Raw genomic sequence first — 16,930 nt, 5'->3', positions numbered from 1 at the left:
GCTCATAAATAAAAAGGTAAACGCCCTCCATGGCAAAAAATTTCTTCTTTTAAATCTTTTTTATGACCTTCTTTCGAGAACTTTTCACAGGCGATTAGTATTTCTCCTTAAACATAGAACTTTGTGAGGAAAAAAAATTGTACAAAATGAGAATATTGTGGCAGTGTGCCAAAAAAATGGACAACTTAGAATAACTTTTGATCTAACAATCGGATTTTCACGTTCTAGGACTCATTCTAAAGGGCTCGAGGAGATGACCTCAAATAGGCTGACTAATTAGTGCAAACGTTATTTTCAGTTACGAAATTAAACACCAAAATCTAATTTCTCTCTAAATAAACATGACTTTTTTTCGGCGGATTCAGATTTCTGAACCCCAAAAATATAGGGGGCAGCCGCAATTTTGGAAATATCATCCCAATAATTTGGTCAGGAGAACGGTCCAGAGTTTGGACTCCGTAATTATAATTTACTTATTGCGTATTTCGCAATATCTTGAGAATTTTTTAACTAATTTAAAACTTTTCGCACAGTTATAAAATTAATTTATCCAAATTCCATGCAAAAAATAATATTTATTAAAAATATATTTTAATAAATATTTATTATTTAATTTAGCAATAATCGAAAAAAATTTAAATTGCAAGGCATGAAATTTTTTAGATCATTTTAAAGAATGTAATTTTACACGGCAAATTACGAAATTTGAGTGAAATCTGTTTGGATAGTTACTGAGAAATCGAATTTTAAAAAAGCTGTATCTCTCAAGAACTATTGACAGATTCAACTCACATTTTGTATTTTGACATGTAAAATTGTAATCTTTAAAATGATGTAAAAAAAAAAATTGCGCCTTACAATTCGAAATTGTTCCGCTTAATAATAAATAAAATAATAAATATTTCCCACAAATTATTTTTTATAAAATTATTTAGAATTATCTTTGGATAAATGAATTTTGTAATTGTGTGCAAACAGTTTTAAATTCACTTAAAAAAATTTCCAGATATGGCGAAATACGCAAAAATATTAACATTAATTGATCCAAACTTTGAACAGCTGTCCTGACCAAATTATTGGGACCATATTTCTTAAATTGCGATTACCCCCTATATTTTGGAGGCCAGGAATCCAAATACGGCGGAACAGGTATGTTTATTTGTGTCTAATTTTGTAACTTAAAATATTGTCTGCACTAATTAATTTGCATGTTTGAGGTGACCCCTTTGAATCATTAAGAATGAGTCCTAGAACGTAAAGATCCGATCATTAGATTAAAGGTTATTAATGATAATCCGCTTTTCATTCTAGGCATTGTGCATTTATTCCTTAAAAATGCATTTTTTTAAAGAATATTATTTATTTGTTCTGTTTTTCTTTTCATGAATAATATTGTTTACTTCATTATGAAAAGAAATCCATTGAAATAATTGCAGCATTTTACTCTTTACAAGTATATTAATTTAAGAAAAGAATAAAGAATACTTATATTTATGGTTATGTTACCCTATATCAATGACAAGTTATTTCAATTGCCTTATTTTTCTAAACTAAATTTTGTTTATTTTAACATAAATTTCTTTGAAAATTTCTTGTTTCATACTTTTGTTTACATTCAGGTTTAGAACTAAAGCAAGTTACGAAATCAAATATTAAAAGAGCAGAGATATCCGGAAAAACATTATTTTTCAAAAACACTAAGTTTTCAAAGAAACATAGTATAGATAAAGAAATTCCAGTTCATAAGAGAGAAAGCAACTTGTTTGATAGGTGTTGCAACTTAAAAGATCCCTTGAGTCTATTCAAAGTGTGACAAACCTCTTCCGAATACCCATTTGATATTGAGAGTAAGCTATCACTGTATTTATGATCACAAGAAGTTGTGATGGCAGAACAAAAAGCAAAAATAAACACGAGAAGAAAATAAAAGCTAGGAACTCTAACTTTTATGTTGACATACAAAAACAAACATATCGTGAATACATTGCAAAAGATAACATGCTTTTTTATTAATAAAATAAGGAGCAACTTTTTTTTTATTAAAAAGTAAAGAATTTATCATGCAATGGTGCCAAAATAAAAAAATTTTTTTGCGTCACAGTAAAAATTATGAATCAAATTGTGGTAAAAAGTACTGCACTGAGAAAAAAGTTACAATAAAAACTACCAGAATTTGGTAAAAATTACCTTGTCTCTGGGTCTATTAGAACACCAAAAAACTCGGTAATTTTTATCGAAGCATTTTGGTTTATATACCGTAATTTTTGCTTTGACATTCACTGTAAAATCACTGAATTACCGTAATTAAACAAATATTACTGCGAAATTACTGATTGAACAAATAAGTAAAAATGGATTTTACTGATTAGCACTAGGGAATATGCTAATTAATTAGCATATTGCAAAATATGCTATATATATATATATATATATATATATATATATATATATATATATATATATATATATATATATATATATATATATATATATATATATATATATATATATATATATATATATATATATATATATATATATATATATATATATATATATATATATATATGTATATATATATATATGTATATATATATATATATGTATATATATATATATATATATATATATATATATATATATATGTATATATATGTATATATATATGTATATATATGTATATATATATATATATATATATATATATATATATATATATATATATATATATATATATATATATATATATATATATATATATATATATATATATATATATATATATATATATATATATATATATATATATATATATATATATATAAGGGTCGAATCGTCATGGATTGGTTCGAGGAACATTCCAGTGACTTTCAAGTCATGTCTTGGCCCCCAAATTCCTGACCTTAATCCAATAGAGCATTTGTAGTCCTACTTGGAAAACCAAATTCGTGCTGCCACGCTACCTCGCAATGTGAGGGAATTGCAGGACCAGTTGGTGAGCGCTTGGTACCAGATCCCTCAGACTACCTATCAGCACCTTGTGCAATCACTGCCACGGCGGGTGCTAGCAGTTTTGAGGGCTAAAGATGGTCCTACATGTTAATATCGGGATGGTAATAATGTACTGGCTCTTCGGTGTATATATATATTCTAAGTCAGTTATATTTAAAATGAGATGAAGAAAAACTTATTGATGCTAGTAATATTATCTTTTATATATTTGTTTTATATAATAAGAAGTAATTAAAATTAGTTGTTTAAATGAGAATTTTGAAAACCGGACTGAAGACATATTCGTTAACGATGAAGCAACTTCTTACAAAATGATATAACTCTTTGCATCACTTTATCATAAATGTATCTTAAATGAAATTAATGCAGAAAATAAAACTCTAGTCTAGTCTCAGAGAAACAAAAATCCTCATAATTGCTTTAGCCTCGCTTAATTATTCTATTTCTTAAATATACCACTTTGTCAAAGTAGGTTTTGCTCTTTACTATCTTTAATTTGGAACTGCAAAGTGAACAGTACTGAGAATTCTGTAAATAATTTAAGACTAGTCTAGAAAATGGAACGTAATTTAATGAAGAAAAATTACTAGATATTTTTCTACTTTATCATTTTTATGCAATATGTTCATTGAAACTAAACCAATTACCTAAGCATATTTATCACTTAAGTGCGAAATTTGTCATAAAAATTTATTTTCATTCGCATTTTTGTTATTATTTGTTACGTATTTTAAGACTAAACAAAAGCTTTAATACCTCGGGGTTTCAAAAAATTTACTTTTATGTTACCGTGTAACTCTCTCTCTTTCTCTCTCTCTCTCTCTCTCTCACTCACTGCATTTTGAAACTCATTTTATGTTTATTTTTAAGTCAGAAATATTATTTCTGCTTTTTGATCTAACTGAGATAAATTTAACAAATAGCAAACTGTTTTTGCGTTGCCAAAATGAATGCTATAAATTTATTTTTATATTCAAGGTAAATTAAATTTTGTTATGAATTAAGTATTATGCTCTTTCTGTAAACAACGTAACTACAAGATTAAGAGATAAAGAATCCTTCAATGCAAATCATTTTTAAGAATTACAAGCAAGACTTAGACCCGACATTGATTGATCACAAATACTTTTACTGGAGTTAAGAAATATAAGATTTGAAAGTCATTTTTTAAAGAAGACTTCATTTTAAAAAAATTTTTTTTTAACCAGACTTTTAAAACTTTTACAATAAAAAATAGAAACTCACTAACAATCAAATGTTCTTTGTTTTTTCAAATCCTGGCTAATATTCCATTATATATATATATATAGATAGATAGATAGATAGATAGATAATCAATATTTGGTGAGTATGAAAACGGGTGATTTTGTTACTCACCGTCAACAGAATTTAGCCACTTCTAAAACAAAACTTGACTTTAATAGGCATATAAAACGTGGATTTGGTGAAATTTACCATAGAACCTAGTTCGAATCTCAGCGATGGCTGGTCGATATAAATTTTTCACCTAGCTGGCACCGACTACAGTGCTGAAGTAAAATATCTTCAATGGTGGACGGATCATGGGATAAGCTTGCCGTCAGGCTAACCATGAGAGGTTTGAAGGGTTTTCCTCTCCATGAAACGCAAATGTGGGTTAGTTCCAACAAAAGGTCCTTTGCGAAGACAAATTTCTTCCAATACTTGATCCAGGAGTTCCCTTGTCTTCCAGATTGGGTTCAAAATTACAAGCCTGCGTAGTTAAACATTAGTAGTCGTAAACTCGAAATTGAGTTCGCTGTTTAGCGACGGTTACGAAACAAAAATAAAATTTTCCATAATATTTTGTATTAAGTAACAGAAAAATAATTTTAGGATTTTCAAAACTTGAAAAAGCTTGTATCCAAAATTCGAGCAGATGGCGAATTTCACGACTGAACGAAACCATTTATCTAACAGCTATTTTCAAATGATTCGCTGTTAAAGGATTTGAACCCATGTAATAGTAATCTACGCACAAAAAAAAAAAATTCAATGCACTTGACATTATCTATTTTCGAGGTGGCAAGACCTAATCGTTAAGTATTCAGTGAAACTAATCCACCAGTCCATTACATGAAAGGAAAATCACTAAATTTAAAAAGTAGTGAAACTCTTGTTCAGCATTCACCTACTACTTTAATATTACCTGTTAGCACTGCTATTAAATATTAGATATAAGTAATGTCGTTTCGGTGTATTAAATATTCGTTAGTCTTAAAAACCAATTCATTTTTTTCGTTCCATTTCGATTTATTTTCGATCTGGCAATGAAAGGTTGTTGCTAACGCGGATGAATGCATAATTGATTAAAAATAAAATCTTGATAACAATCATTAAATGCACCAAAACGACATTACTTTCTGGTCCCCCTAATAAAAAACAAGCTGATTTGTAGTGAAGAGAATCCTACTGCAACTTGAGGATCCGAAAAAATTGTCAATGTCATGAATTGATGTTCTCCGAAAGAAATAATTAAACTTAATAGATGGTTTGTTATCTCGAAGTTATAGCTTTAAACGCGATTTTTATTAAATATAAAATGATCTGTTTTCTGAAAAAGTTTTATGTGAAAAAACACCAATATTTTATTATTCTTTGATAAAGAAAACAAACTGCAATCCGATGGTAGATTTTCATCGATAACTTTTCAAATTTGATGAAAATGAATGTTCTGTAACTATAAAAATAAGCTATAAATTCAAATAAGTAGGTTCATTGCTCAGGAAAAAAGGCATGTTCAATATCGATCAACTCTTCTTGTACTAAAATAAAATTTATTTTTAGAAAAGGAAAAGAAAATCATTTATTGATGTCTTCAAGGCCAGCGTCTTAATGCTCTCTTTACTTTCATAATGATAATTAATTGATTAATTAACTTTGCACTGATTCTCCGTTCAATCAGGATGGAAGCAATTCCCGTTAGGTTCCGCTCGGATTTTTTTTACTAACCATCACTTGGGGGAGAACATAGCAATGAAATAAGGGAAATTTCAAGTTTCTATCAATGCATCCTTTACCATATTCAAAAGATTTTATCATCATCATACATTTTATACAACCTATATTTATTTCAGTTACCTTTAATTTTAATGCTACAGGATAAAAAATATACAACTAGAATTCTTAAAAATAATGATATAATCATTATGAAATGCATAATGAATAATGAATATCATTCATTATGTCCAAGCGGAACCTAACGAGAATTGCTTCCATCCTGATTGATCAGAGGATCATTGCAAAGTTAATTAAGCAATTGAATATCATTATGAATTATCATGTTATGTGTTGTTATATTAAATTTGGAATTTATCCATTAGCTAAGGACCAATATTCTCTGTTAGTTAGATATAATATTTTATTTTATTTCATAACCATCGTTAGGCAGCCGACCCAAGTTATTGGGTTTATGACTACTTATATTCAACTCCGTAGTCTTGTAAATTCGAACCCAATCCAGGAGACAAGAGACATCCTGGATCAAGTATTGGGAAAATTTGCCTTCGAGGAGGACTTTTTATGATAAAACTAACCCGCATTTGCATTACATGAAGTAGAAAACCACGAACACCTCTCACAGTAAGAATGACAGCAAGGGGACTCTAACCCATAACCTTCTACCAATGAGGATATTGTACGGCAGCACTATGGTCGGTGTGAGTCGGATTGCGAATTCGCATCAACCAGCCATCGCCGGGATTCGAACCCGCTCAATCCCCTGAGCCACCACGGCTCAGATATAATATTCTGTACTCGGATAGATCCGTATACGGGTATGCCCTTAATTAAAAAACGTCCATTTACTTCAGATATAATATTTTAAAAAAGTGGACACTTTTTACTAGAGGCACTCTCGTATCCGGATCATAACCATGCCAACTACTATTGCAAAGAGGCCAAAGTGCCAATATTTGGTTCTTTTACTTGCAATAAATTTAAAGTGGCTAGTCCGAAAGAAGCTACAAGTTTTATTATTTAAGTTTCCTTTTTTTGTGATGTTTCCTTTAGTTTAGTTTTTTGATGGTTACTGCTGCCTCTCACAGCTTCACTGAGCTACTATTTTCTCATTTTTTAAATAAGTCTCAAAACTTCTGCGGAGAAATCCCTGTGAATATCGAGTGAAAAATCTCTGCAAAATGTGAGCTGTAAAATTTGATGTAAAATTAAATTTGTCTGGATATATCCGTGTAGTACACCTGCAGTTACGTTAATTTATTTTGTCTTAACGTCGATACTTAAAAACATACTAAAATTATTAGAAATATTAATAGTTAAGCAACTATTAATATTTGATATCAAGAATGCCTAATTGTATTTTGTTCGTCGGTATGTAGTTGTATTTTATTCGAAGGTATGATTATATACTTGCAAAAATAGCAGAATTTATTCTGACAGGTAAAATCTTAAAATAAAGTTTAAAGTTTCTAAAAATGTCTTTAAAACTATCTAAAGAAAAAGTGGCAAGATTTGTCGAACCTTAAACTCCTTTAAGCTTCCAATAGTTAATAGCAATTTATTTTGCTTGAAATTTAATATTTTAGAATACCTAATAATGCTAAAAATAAAACTTTTAGTATTAAAATTAACATTTTGGTTGCTTTTCGTCCCTGGCATTTGATTTCATCTGATTGAGTGGTGTATTTCAAAGGGTCAATGCATTACGTACTAAGATATGTCTGAAGTTATATGAAAAAAAATTTTAACTTTTAGTATTGAATGAACTACTAAGAGTTTCCAAAAATACAAACAAATGTACTCTAAAGGAAAAATGGCATTTGTTACCACAATTGAAGTTCCTTCTAAGTTGATTAAAGAAAAATAATATTTAAGTGCATTTTTCCGGCATACGAGCATCAAATGCAGAGGAACACTTTTACAGGGAAAAAATAGCCTCTAGAATGATGTTTTTATAAACCTCTCTAAATCGAAACACTCTTTAATCATTTTATAAAATATTTTTTTTTGTTCTGAAATTAATGTTCTTTGTTTCACATTCGGTTGCTAAAAATTTTCATTTTACTTACTTAAAATTTTATATGAAATAATGCACAAATGCTACAATATTTGAAAATTGTACGTTATATTTTAAGAGGATAACTTTTAATTATGTTTTATTTTACTATTCTATACATCTATATCAGATCTAAAAGACAACTTTTTCAAAATTTAAACCATTAAAGTCATTTAAAATTATTTAAGATTTTAAATTTTTTTCAAAAGTCGCAAACTATGATCAATTTTCAATTATTTTTCGGCAAGATTTGTAATAAATAATCTTATAATGCAATATCGCCCGCCGGCAGTTAAATTCGTACTTTATTCTGAAAACTAAATAAAAAGCAAACAAATACCTAATGTTTAGTTTTACCGAACAATATCTGATTTCATTAATTCATAAAATACCTCGAAGACGCTGACTTCCATTAAAAGTTCATTGTCTTCAATTTGTTTTCACAATAAATACTCGATCCCCAAAACTTTACTTGAAATATCCAGAAGATTTTTCCCGTTTCCTCCCACCTATGACGAAGAACTCCGCTTCCGTGACGTTTCCTCCCTCTTTCTCCCTCTCAGACTTTTTCTTCTCGAATATTTTTTTTTATATTTTCCTTCTCTCGCTTGCATCTACGTCCTTCAGTATATCTCCTCATCACATATACCCCAGGGAGTTTCTCAGGAAAAGTCGCAAGGAAAAAAGGACCAAAATAAAAGAAACAGGGGAAGGAAGAACCGTCTATACCCTCTACAATATTGGCAGCCCCGAAAAAGTTTTTCTGAAGAGCTCTGCCAACATTGAAACGCAGACGATGTTAAGGGAAAAGAATGCAATGGGTGGGAGAGAAAAAAGCACTACAACTTCAAAGCGAAACCTGAAGCATATATGAGAATCAAGAGTTAGCGTAGCGCACACAATAGACTACCTAGATAAAAAGTTTCGGAAATGGACAGAAGATGGCGCTACTTATCATGTACTCTTTTCCTTCTAAAGCGAGTCCCTTAAAAAAAAGTTCGCAAAAGCAACAAAAGGATAAAAGAATCTACCGGTCTTTCTTGTCATATAGTTTTCAGAATAAGATCGAAATGTCTCCAAATTCCGTTATCGCCAGACCAAGAATCTGAAATGAAAGTAGAGTTTATTACTTTGCTGCAACAAAACTTTTTTTTTTTCATTTACTTATTCTTTTTCGGAGAAAAAAATGTTTTGAACTGATAAATTTTTTTTTACCAATAACTTTTTATGACTGAAATTTTTTGGAGTCAAAGTAGTAAAGTTAGTCTTAGACAAAATCTTGTGAGAAATATACGACATCTTAAAATAAAAAAGGATATAATGTACCAAATTTTAAAACCATAACCCTACCTCTGTCACTATTTAATTTCTATATAGGAGAGAAAGGGTTATTGGTGGAAAATGGAATATTTTTGTTATTTACTACTGAAATATTCTCCGTAAATTTTGTCAGATTTGCAAAACTATGTTACGCTTTCTTGTATAGTTACAAAATAACACTCTGGATTGTTCAATAGCAAATAAATTTTAAAAAAAAGATTTTCATGGTGGAAAAATAACTTCTTAATTTATGTTTTAATTACAGCTTTAGGCTATTTTTATTTATAATTTTTCAAAATATGAATATACTTATTACATATTTTGATTGTCCCTTTTCATTTGCGTTTTTTTTTTTATGGAATGAATAACGAGCATAGATAGGGCTAATGAACGAGCTTAGCAGGACTAACAAATGACAGGGCTAATGTAGACACATAGGCTGATCACAGGTCTAGTGGTTCCTGTACTGAAATAAGGAACCAATGGTTGTGGGTTCGAATCCCACCATAAGCGTGGATGAAACTCTCTCTCCTCTTTCTGTGTAATCTATATCCTTTCTTTTGTGTGATTGTGCGAATGTAACCATCCCTATTAACGGATTTGTGGGTTGTATGACGTGGGTGACGCTACTCCAACGCCGTGGCATAGCCACAGGTGCCCAATGGATAACTATGAGAGAGTAGATATTATGGCATTTTTGAGGACATAAAAAATAGACACAAGTGGCCGCCATTAAAAAAAACGTAGACACATAGTAGTGGAGCTACAGGGATATGTCAATATTATTAAGGTTCCTACATTTCCTAGAAAAATATAATATCGTTAGTATATCCACGTTAATACTAGATGTTGCTTTTACGTAATGCTCTTCAAAGTCAAAAGTTAATCAAGGGGGTCCGTTCATTCTTTTGCGCACTATAGATAATATCCATTATAAGTTATCCGTAACCTAAATACCACTATTTTTCTTTTGCATACTCTTCAACTTAATAAAGTAGCTATGTAAATAACATATTTATTATTTAATCTTAGTAATGAGTTTTATGAAAATATTTTTTCAGTTTAGAGTCACTTCTGAAGAAAGTGAAAATTCGTAGTGAAGGAAAAGTGCAAGTGAATTCACCAGCTGGAGGAATATCTGTTTCTGGTCTGAAAGATATGAATCTTAAATCAACAGGCGGAAGAGTAAGTAATCCATAACATTCTTTTAAGCTAGAATCTTATAGACAGCTTATTTTTACAGAATTTCAAATCGAAGAAATTCATATGACGGGGGGGGGAATTTATTTTCGATAAATGGAGACAAAAATCGGTCCCTGTCTAGTCTATTGTACTCGTAATTTTAAAACATATAAACGTACTTATTTTTCAATAGACAAACTAAAAAAGATTATTTTCCTTTTTAAAATTTTCGTTTATGTTTCTTAAGACGTTTTTGTAATAAAGAAAAGGTGTCTTATATGTGAAGCTCTACAATATTATTTCTCGTCATATGCAAGTCTTATTATGTTTCATAATTTATTATTATAATACTTTATTAATAGAATCATTTATTTTGTTTCATATGTTATTTTTTGCGATAAAATAATCGTCTATAAATAATCAATATTATAATAATTAGAGCTTATTTATTGGATGCCTCACTTTCGAAAACGTGAATTAAGTTTCGGATCTGATACTACAATTCAAAGAACTTCAGATCAGAGATCAGATTACAATATAAAGCACCGGCACTTTAGGTACATCATCGGTAAAATCCATTTTACCACAAAATCCATTTTTTACTGTACAGAAATATTAATTCAATGAGCACATTTAATAAAAGTGGTTAATTGATTTTGCAGTAATTATTACTATAAAAATTGCAGTGTGTCAAATTTTTTCCGTAGCATGTTTTGGTAAAAACAGATTTTGCAGTAAAAAGTACCGGCACTGAAAGTGGCGGTAATTTTTACTGTAATTTGATTCGAAATTTTTCAGGATTCAACGAAAGTGGCAACCCAAAATTTTTCGTCTGTAATCTGACAAAATTAGAATTATTTTTTGAATTTTCATTTAGTTTATCTTAAAATAAGTAATTTTGTAAAGTTTTTATTTCATCATTCTCTTTTAAAAGGAATGACTTACATTAAAAACCTTTCTCCAGACAGTTCCTTTGTGCAAAAGTGTTTAAATATTTTTCTCTTTAATTTTAAAATTATAAATTAATTTAAATATTGTAGGTGGTGATTGATAGCAGCCGATTAGAAATGAAGAATCTAAAACTCTCACGCAGAACCCCAAACGACAGAAGCCTTCAAGATGTTTACCAGGTGTGCATGTGTGACAACGGCCGGCTTTTCTTAGCACACAGAGAAGGTTATTGCCAAATTCAAGAATCTGTTTGCAAAGATACTGCACAAGATAGATATCGATTGCGCGATACAAGATCTAGAGGATCCTGAAGAATTTTAATTGTTTAACCAGCCAACGTGTGAAATTAATTATTAAGTCTTTCAAAATGTTTGAAGGCCACAATTCTCAGGTATATGTGATGAAAAATATTCGCCAAATTAAGGTTGAAAATGATACATGGAGCAACTCTAATATAATTGAATATTATGCTGTTGACGCTGTGTAACACACATATAATGTTAGCCTGAAAGTAAATTTCTCGAAAAAGCACATTTAACGAAGAAAAAAATTCTGAAAAAATTACCGTAGTGTATGAGAATGCCTTTTTTGATTTTAAAAAAAATAATAGAGGGGAATTTTGAATCATTCGTTTGGAAATTTTCCCATTCATATTGTATTCAGGAAATTCTGGTTTTCAAAATTATAGTTCTTATTACCGCACGCATAGTAAAAAACGCGAAACAGAAATGCAAATTTAACCGAATAAATATTTTTATGATATGCTCTAAGGCATCGTGATAAAATTATAAAATTTCACAACATTCACCAAATTTTATTAAAAATAATTTGCTTTACCAAAATCATTGCCAAAGTGCTTTGGAAAAAATTACCGAGCTTTTTGTTGTTTCCATAAAGCCATAAACAGATTAAATTTTACCATATTCTGGTAGTTTAAACCATGCTTTTTTCTCGACGTTCAAGTTCATAATTCTCCAGACAGTATATTTGTTCATAACTTTGAATGAATAATTTAATGATTTAGTTTAAATAAAAAATAAGCGTATTCTGACATATGCAAACAGTAAGTACGTTTACTAAATGTTAAGTATGAAGGTTGTCTCAGAAGTAAGGAGACATCACATGTATGCTAACACAACATTTTATTGCATATTTTGATTGTTTGACTTTCACCTCGTGTTTTGTCTACATTTCTACCTAGAGTCTGGTTCAAGTAAAAGTTTTTTGTTGATCTAAATCCATTTAAATTAACATGAGATGGAATCCATTGCATGATTTATAAGATAAAATTTAGGTAAAGGCTTAAGGTTCACAAAGAAATAGCATATAAAGACATTATGACTCCTCCACGTCTGATCTAATATTGTCTTCAAAGATCTCTATTATGTTTACAGTGGAGACTAGAGTTGTGAGGACTCTATCACTCTTATATCAAGAAGACAAATAATGAAACTATTGCATTACATTTTAGGTTTTGATAATGTTCCAATAATTGTGTATATATTTTGCAAATATGCATTGAAAGTCTATTTTTCTTAATTTAAAATAATTATGACGATATGTAATTTCATTATAGTAGGAATTTTCTCTTAGTTTATTACTGAAAACACTATTTTCTTAAAGCAAAGGAATGGTAAATATACTTAAGCAGAAAAAATTACTTATACCAAGATGAAATCTAGTTGGAAAACTATGTAATGAAATTTCCTGCTATCGTCTGCAGGTGACATATCTTTACTTTTTAGCAAGCCTCGTGACATGTAAATATTTCAATAAAATTTTAAACATTTTTAAATAAAACACGTTAATATTATTTGTATATTTATGAGAAAAAAAATTTCAGAGTTAATAGTGGTTGAAGTTCATACCTCTGTTCATGATTATGATCACATAGGCTATGCAGGTGAATATTATCATATTTTCTACAAAAATGAAATACATAGAGCAGAAAAAAATATTTAACATTATCTACTTTAGAAAGTTTTAATTCCAACATATTTACTTTTAATTCTAAAGTAAGTTTTAATTAAGTAAATATGTTACGTTTTAATTCTAAATTTAATTACACTCTTATAACTTAAAGCTACATTTTAAACTATTAATTTTGCCAATTAAATGTAACCATGATTGTAAATTATTTTTATCGCAGTTCATTCGTTGTCTTGTACATATGGATTCAATATAAATTCCTTTTCAACTAAATATTTGAACCATTCCACCAATCGCAGTTACCTAAATAGTTATTGAAACAGATATTCAATAGGTTTCCTTTTTAATAAAAAATTCATCATTGAAAAGCTAGCACCAAACTTACTTTATTTCAAAGATAACTATTATTTCTGAGACAAGATTTCGGTAATTAAATATAATTATTCAATCTTTCGCAAACCCTATTGTTTATCACCCGAATTATGTCCGTTTATGATTTTTGGCGAAAAGTATTGTATCACCTTATTCAACAGAATAATATCTGATAACTAAATATTCAACAGATAAACTGCTTACTAATCAAATAAGTAATTTATATGAAATAATAAGCCACAAAATATGCAAGTAAGCTATTGTAAAAATAATTATAAACAAGTAAAAAAAAAAATTTTTTGGAATAAAACAAATCATTTACAATTTTTGAAGTTAAAAATGTATGCCTAATTATTATCGTTTGCTGAAAGAAGATAGTTAAGAGAGATTCAGCGGAGAGAGCAAAGAAAACCTTGCAATTTTGATTAGTGTTCTTTTTTTAATGCATTTGCCATGAAAATAAGATTTTTATTATCAAAAACAGTGATTTTGAGTAATTTGTATTCAACTATTAATTGTTTTTTATGCTAATTATTTTATATTTTCTGACATTGTCTCTAATCCTAAAATATAAGCATGAAAATTAAATTTTATGAAACATTGTACTGAAATTATTTTAATCTGAATTCTATACCTCTGTCTTTTATTGCTTTCATGCTCGAAAAGTTTTAATGTTTCTGCCTGCATAAATCATCAGTTTTGTAAACGATAAGTCTTCCATATAGATTAGAGTTCGTGCATCTAACGTACTAATTACACCAGCATCTAAACAATAGAGAGATTTCGCAATTTTAGTAATCATTCCTCACCCTCACTTGCCCTAAATTCTAAAGCACAGGCGTCCATGTCGGCGCATGTGCAGTTTCTTTATGAAATAGTTCAGTTTTCATAACTGCCTAATCTCTTTAATGTTTAAATCGAGGAACTTTACATTAAGTTACAAAACTTACCCATAATTCAAATATTAAACCTTTAATCAAATCTTAGTGCTTCTAATTTTTTGGAAGTTTAAATTTACTCAACAATTTTGAAAAATAATGAAAACCACTGTAATTTTTAAAATAAAAAATATCTATCATTAATATCACAAATTATGATTCTACAGATTGTTTTTAATAGTATAAACTTTTGTACATATAATGTTGTAAATATTTGTATGGAATTCTAAATAAATACTTTTTTAAATACTGAAACTATAGCATTCTTCAGTTGCATATTATTTCAACTTCATATTAATTTAAAATTAAATTAATGCATAAATATTCTGTTAATAGATGCAAAATATCACCCTTAAACTATTCTGAGGGTTTATTGATATTTATTAAGTAGTTTTCCTAATGTTCATTAGGTACTATAAAATTATAATTGCATACTATTAAGTCACTATATATTTCAAATACTTTAAATACAGCTAAGGATCTTCATTTCTAGTATATAATAATTCAAAAATCTTTTTTTTCATTTTTCAGTGCATTTTAAATGTATGATTTAAATTTCGAAACATCTACGGTTTAAGCCATCACACAGTTTCATCAAAAGAGATGATTAATAAAGCATCAAACATTTCAAACAAGCATTCCACAAAACCACATCTTTCAAACAAATTCGTCCAATGAATCAGTGAACCAATTTGCGTGAAATTTTACCAAGATATTTCCAATATGAGAGCTAACATTCCAACATTTTTTGTAAGAAAGAATACTTATTTTACAGCGTATTAATGCTTTTAATTAAAGCTTTATTAATTATTTATAATAATTAACAATGTTTTAAGTAATATTTAAACAAATATTTTAATTAATGTAACAAATATTGCTTTTTAATATATCCACAAAAAATTTATTTTCCCGTTCCAATTAATTTACTTATCACATTACTTATTACTAATTAATTTACTTTTAATTAGCAAATTATTATCTGGCACTGTAGTTTCTTTTAATAATTAGATGTTTTGCACGAGTTTATATGCTACACTTTCATATTTAAACATACATGTAATGGGTTTTCATGGAGGAGAATTTTTATATACTTACTATTTGTATTTATTTTTAATGTATTGCATTACAATGTTAACCAATTGATACACGTACTTAAGCAAGTGCAAACCAGTTCCAGTCGCGTTGTCACGTGCGTCGGTTGTGGACGTGTTTCTGTGACTTTATGAGCTGCGCTTATTTATTTAGCAGTTTTATACAACGCAGTTGTTTATTTATTTTGTGTGGAGTGTTGAAATAATTTATTTTAACACTTTCGTCATGCGTAAAAAAGGTGATCTTTCATCATGTGAAAAAGCTGAAGTAAAGGCCCTCGTGAATACTAAAATATTTTCAGACAGCAAAATTTCAGGAAAATTGAAGGTTTCTGAAGGCACATAAAAAGAAAATTAAATCAAAGTACCAATGAAGCCCGAAACGAAAGAAAATATAAGGCAAAATTTTATAGTTCGTCTAATAATTTGACCAGGGACAGTAATTGCTCATTTCTTAATATTCAAAAGTAAAAACCATCTCGAAAATGCATCGGAAAAATTTTTTTAACTTCACTGTATTTTTTAGTCTTTTTTTTTCTTTTTTAAAAAATGCTCACATAGTTATCTCAGTAATTGCACACAACAATTAAACCTGACCTACATTTGAAAAATTTTTGATTAAATTGAATTCATACCAGATGATTCTCGATTTATACCACGAAATACTCAATAAAATTACAGGAAAAACGCAATAGATAAATAATAAGATGAATAATGGATAAATAAAAGCCCAGTAATGTATGCATTAATGCACATAACAAAACAAATATTAATAACAAATATTAAAATGATTAATAACAAAATGATATGTTCATTTTCTGATGTAAATTGTATGTTTAATTACACAAGTATTATTTCAGCATGAGTGTGATTTTATCTACTAGTTATTGTTCTATAACAATAACTTGTAGACAAACTTTGTTCTCAGTAAGGAAATTATGGTTCCCTGTTACTTCATTTCATGAAAATATCTAATTATAGGGGTTTGATTAAATAACAAGTTAAGTTAATCTTTAACTCAATTTCATTGCATTTTTGAGTGTGCGCAAAATAAAGTTGTTTCGATTAATACGAGAAGCTAGCTCGAATGTAAAATTAGCCCC

The 16,930-nt window shown here is 28.7% G+C and overlaps 1 protein-coding gene and 1 long non-coding RNA gene across 3 annotated transcripts in view; one reads left to right on the top strand and one right to left on the bottom strand.

The window, feature by feature from the left end:
- The window catches only part of LOC107441432 (delta-sarcoglycan), a 71,427-nt gene extending 56,436 nt beyond the window's left edge, over positions 1-14,991 (top strand). Inside the window, exons 7-8 of the mRNA XM_043049169.3 lie at positions 10,426-10,549; positions 11,587-14,991. Of these exons, the coding sequence (XP_042905103.2) occupies positions 10,426-10,549; positions 11,587-11,808 (346 nt within the window). The 3' untranslated portion in view covers positions 11,809-14,991. The remainder of the gene's footprint in view (positions 1-10,425; positions 10,550-11,586) is intronic.
- The window catches only part of LOC122270675 (uncharacterized), a 234,375-nt gene extending 218,422 nt beyond the window's left edge, over positions 1-15,953 (bottom strand). The window contains exons 1-2 of one of the 2 annotated variants that reach the window (XR_006225933.3): positions 15,832-15,953; positions 9,076-9,149 (exon numbers count right to left, since the gene is read on the bottom strand). This is a non-coding gene — a long non-coding RNA (uncharacterized LOC122270675). The remainder of the gene's footprint in view (positions 1-9,075; positions 9,150-15,831) is intronic. The other variant, XR_015432466.1, reaches the window with a different exon arrangement.
- Positions 15,954-16,930: the final 977 nt, after the last annotated feature.

This window comes from Parasteatoda tepidariorum, chromosome 1 (assembly GCF_982258835.1).
Source record: "Parasteatoda tepidariorum strain Cologne lab strain chromosome 1, Ptep-v5.0, whole genome shotgun sequence".
NCBI classification, from domain to species: domain Eukaryota; kingdom Metazoa; phylum Arthropoda; class Arachnida; order Araneae; family Theridiidae; genus Parasteatoda; species Parasteatoda tepidariorum.
Note: the sequence above shows the minus strand (reverse complement) of the source record. Positions and strands in the feature narration are given on the sequence as shown.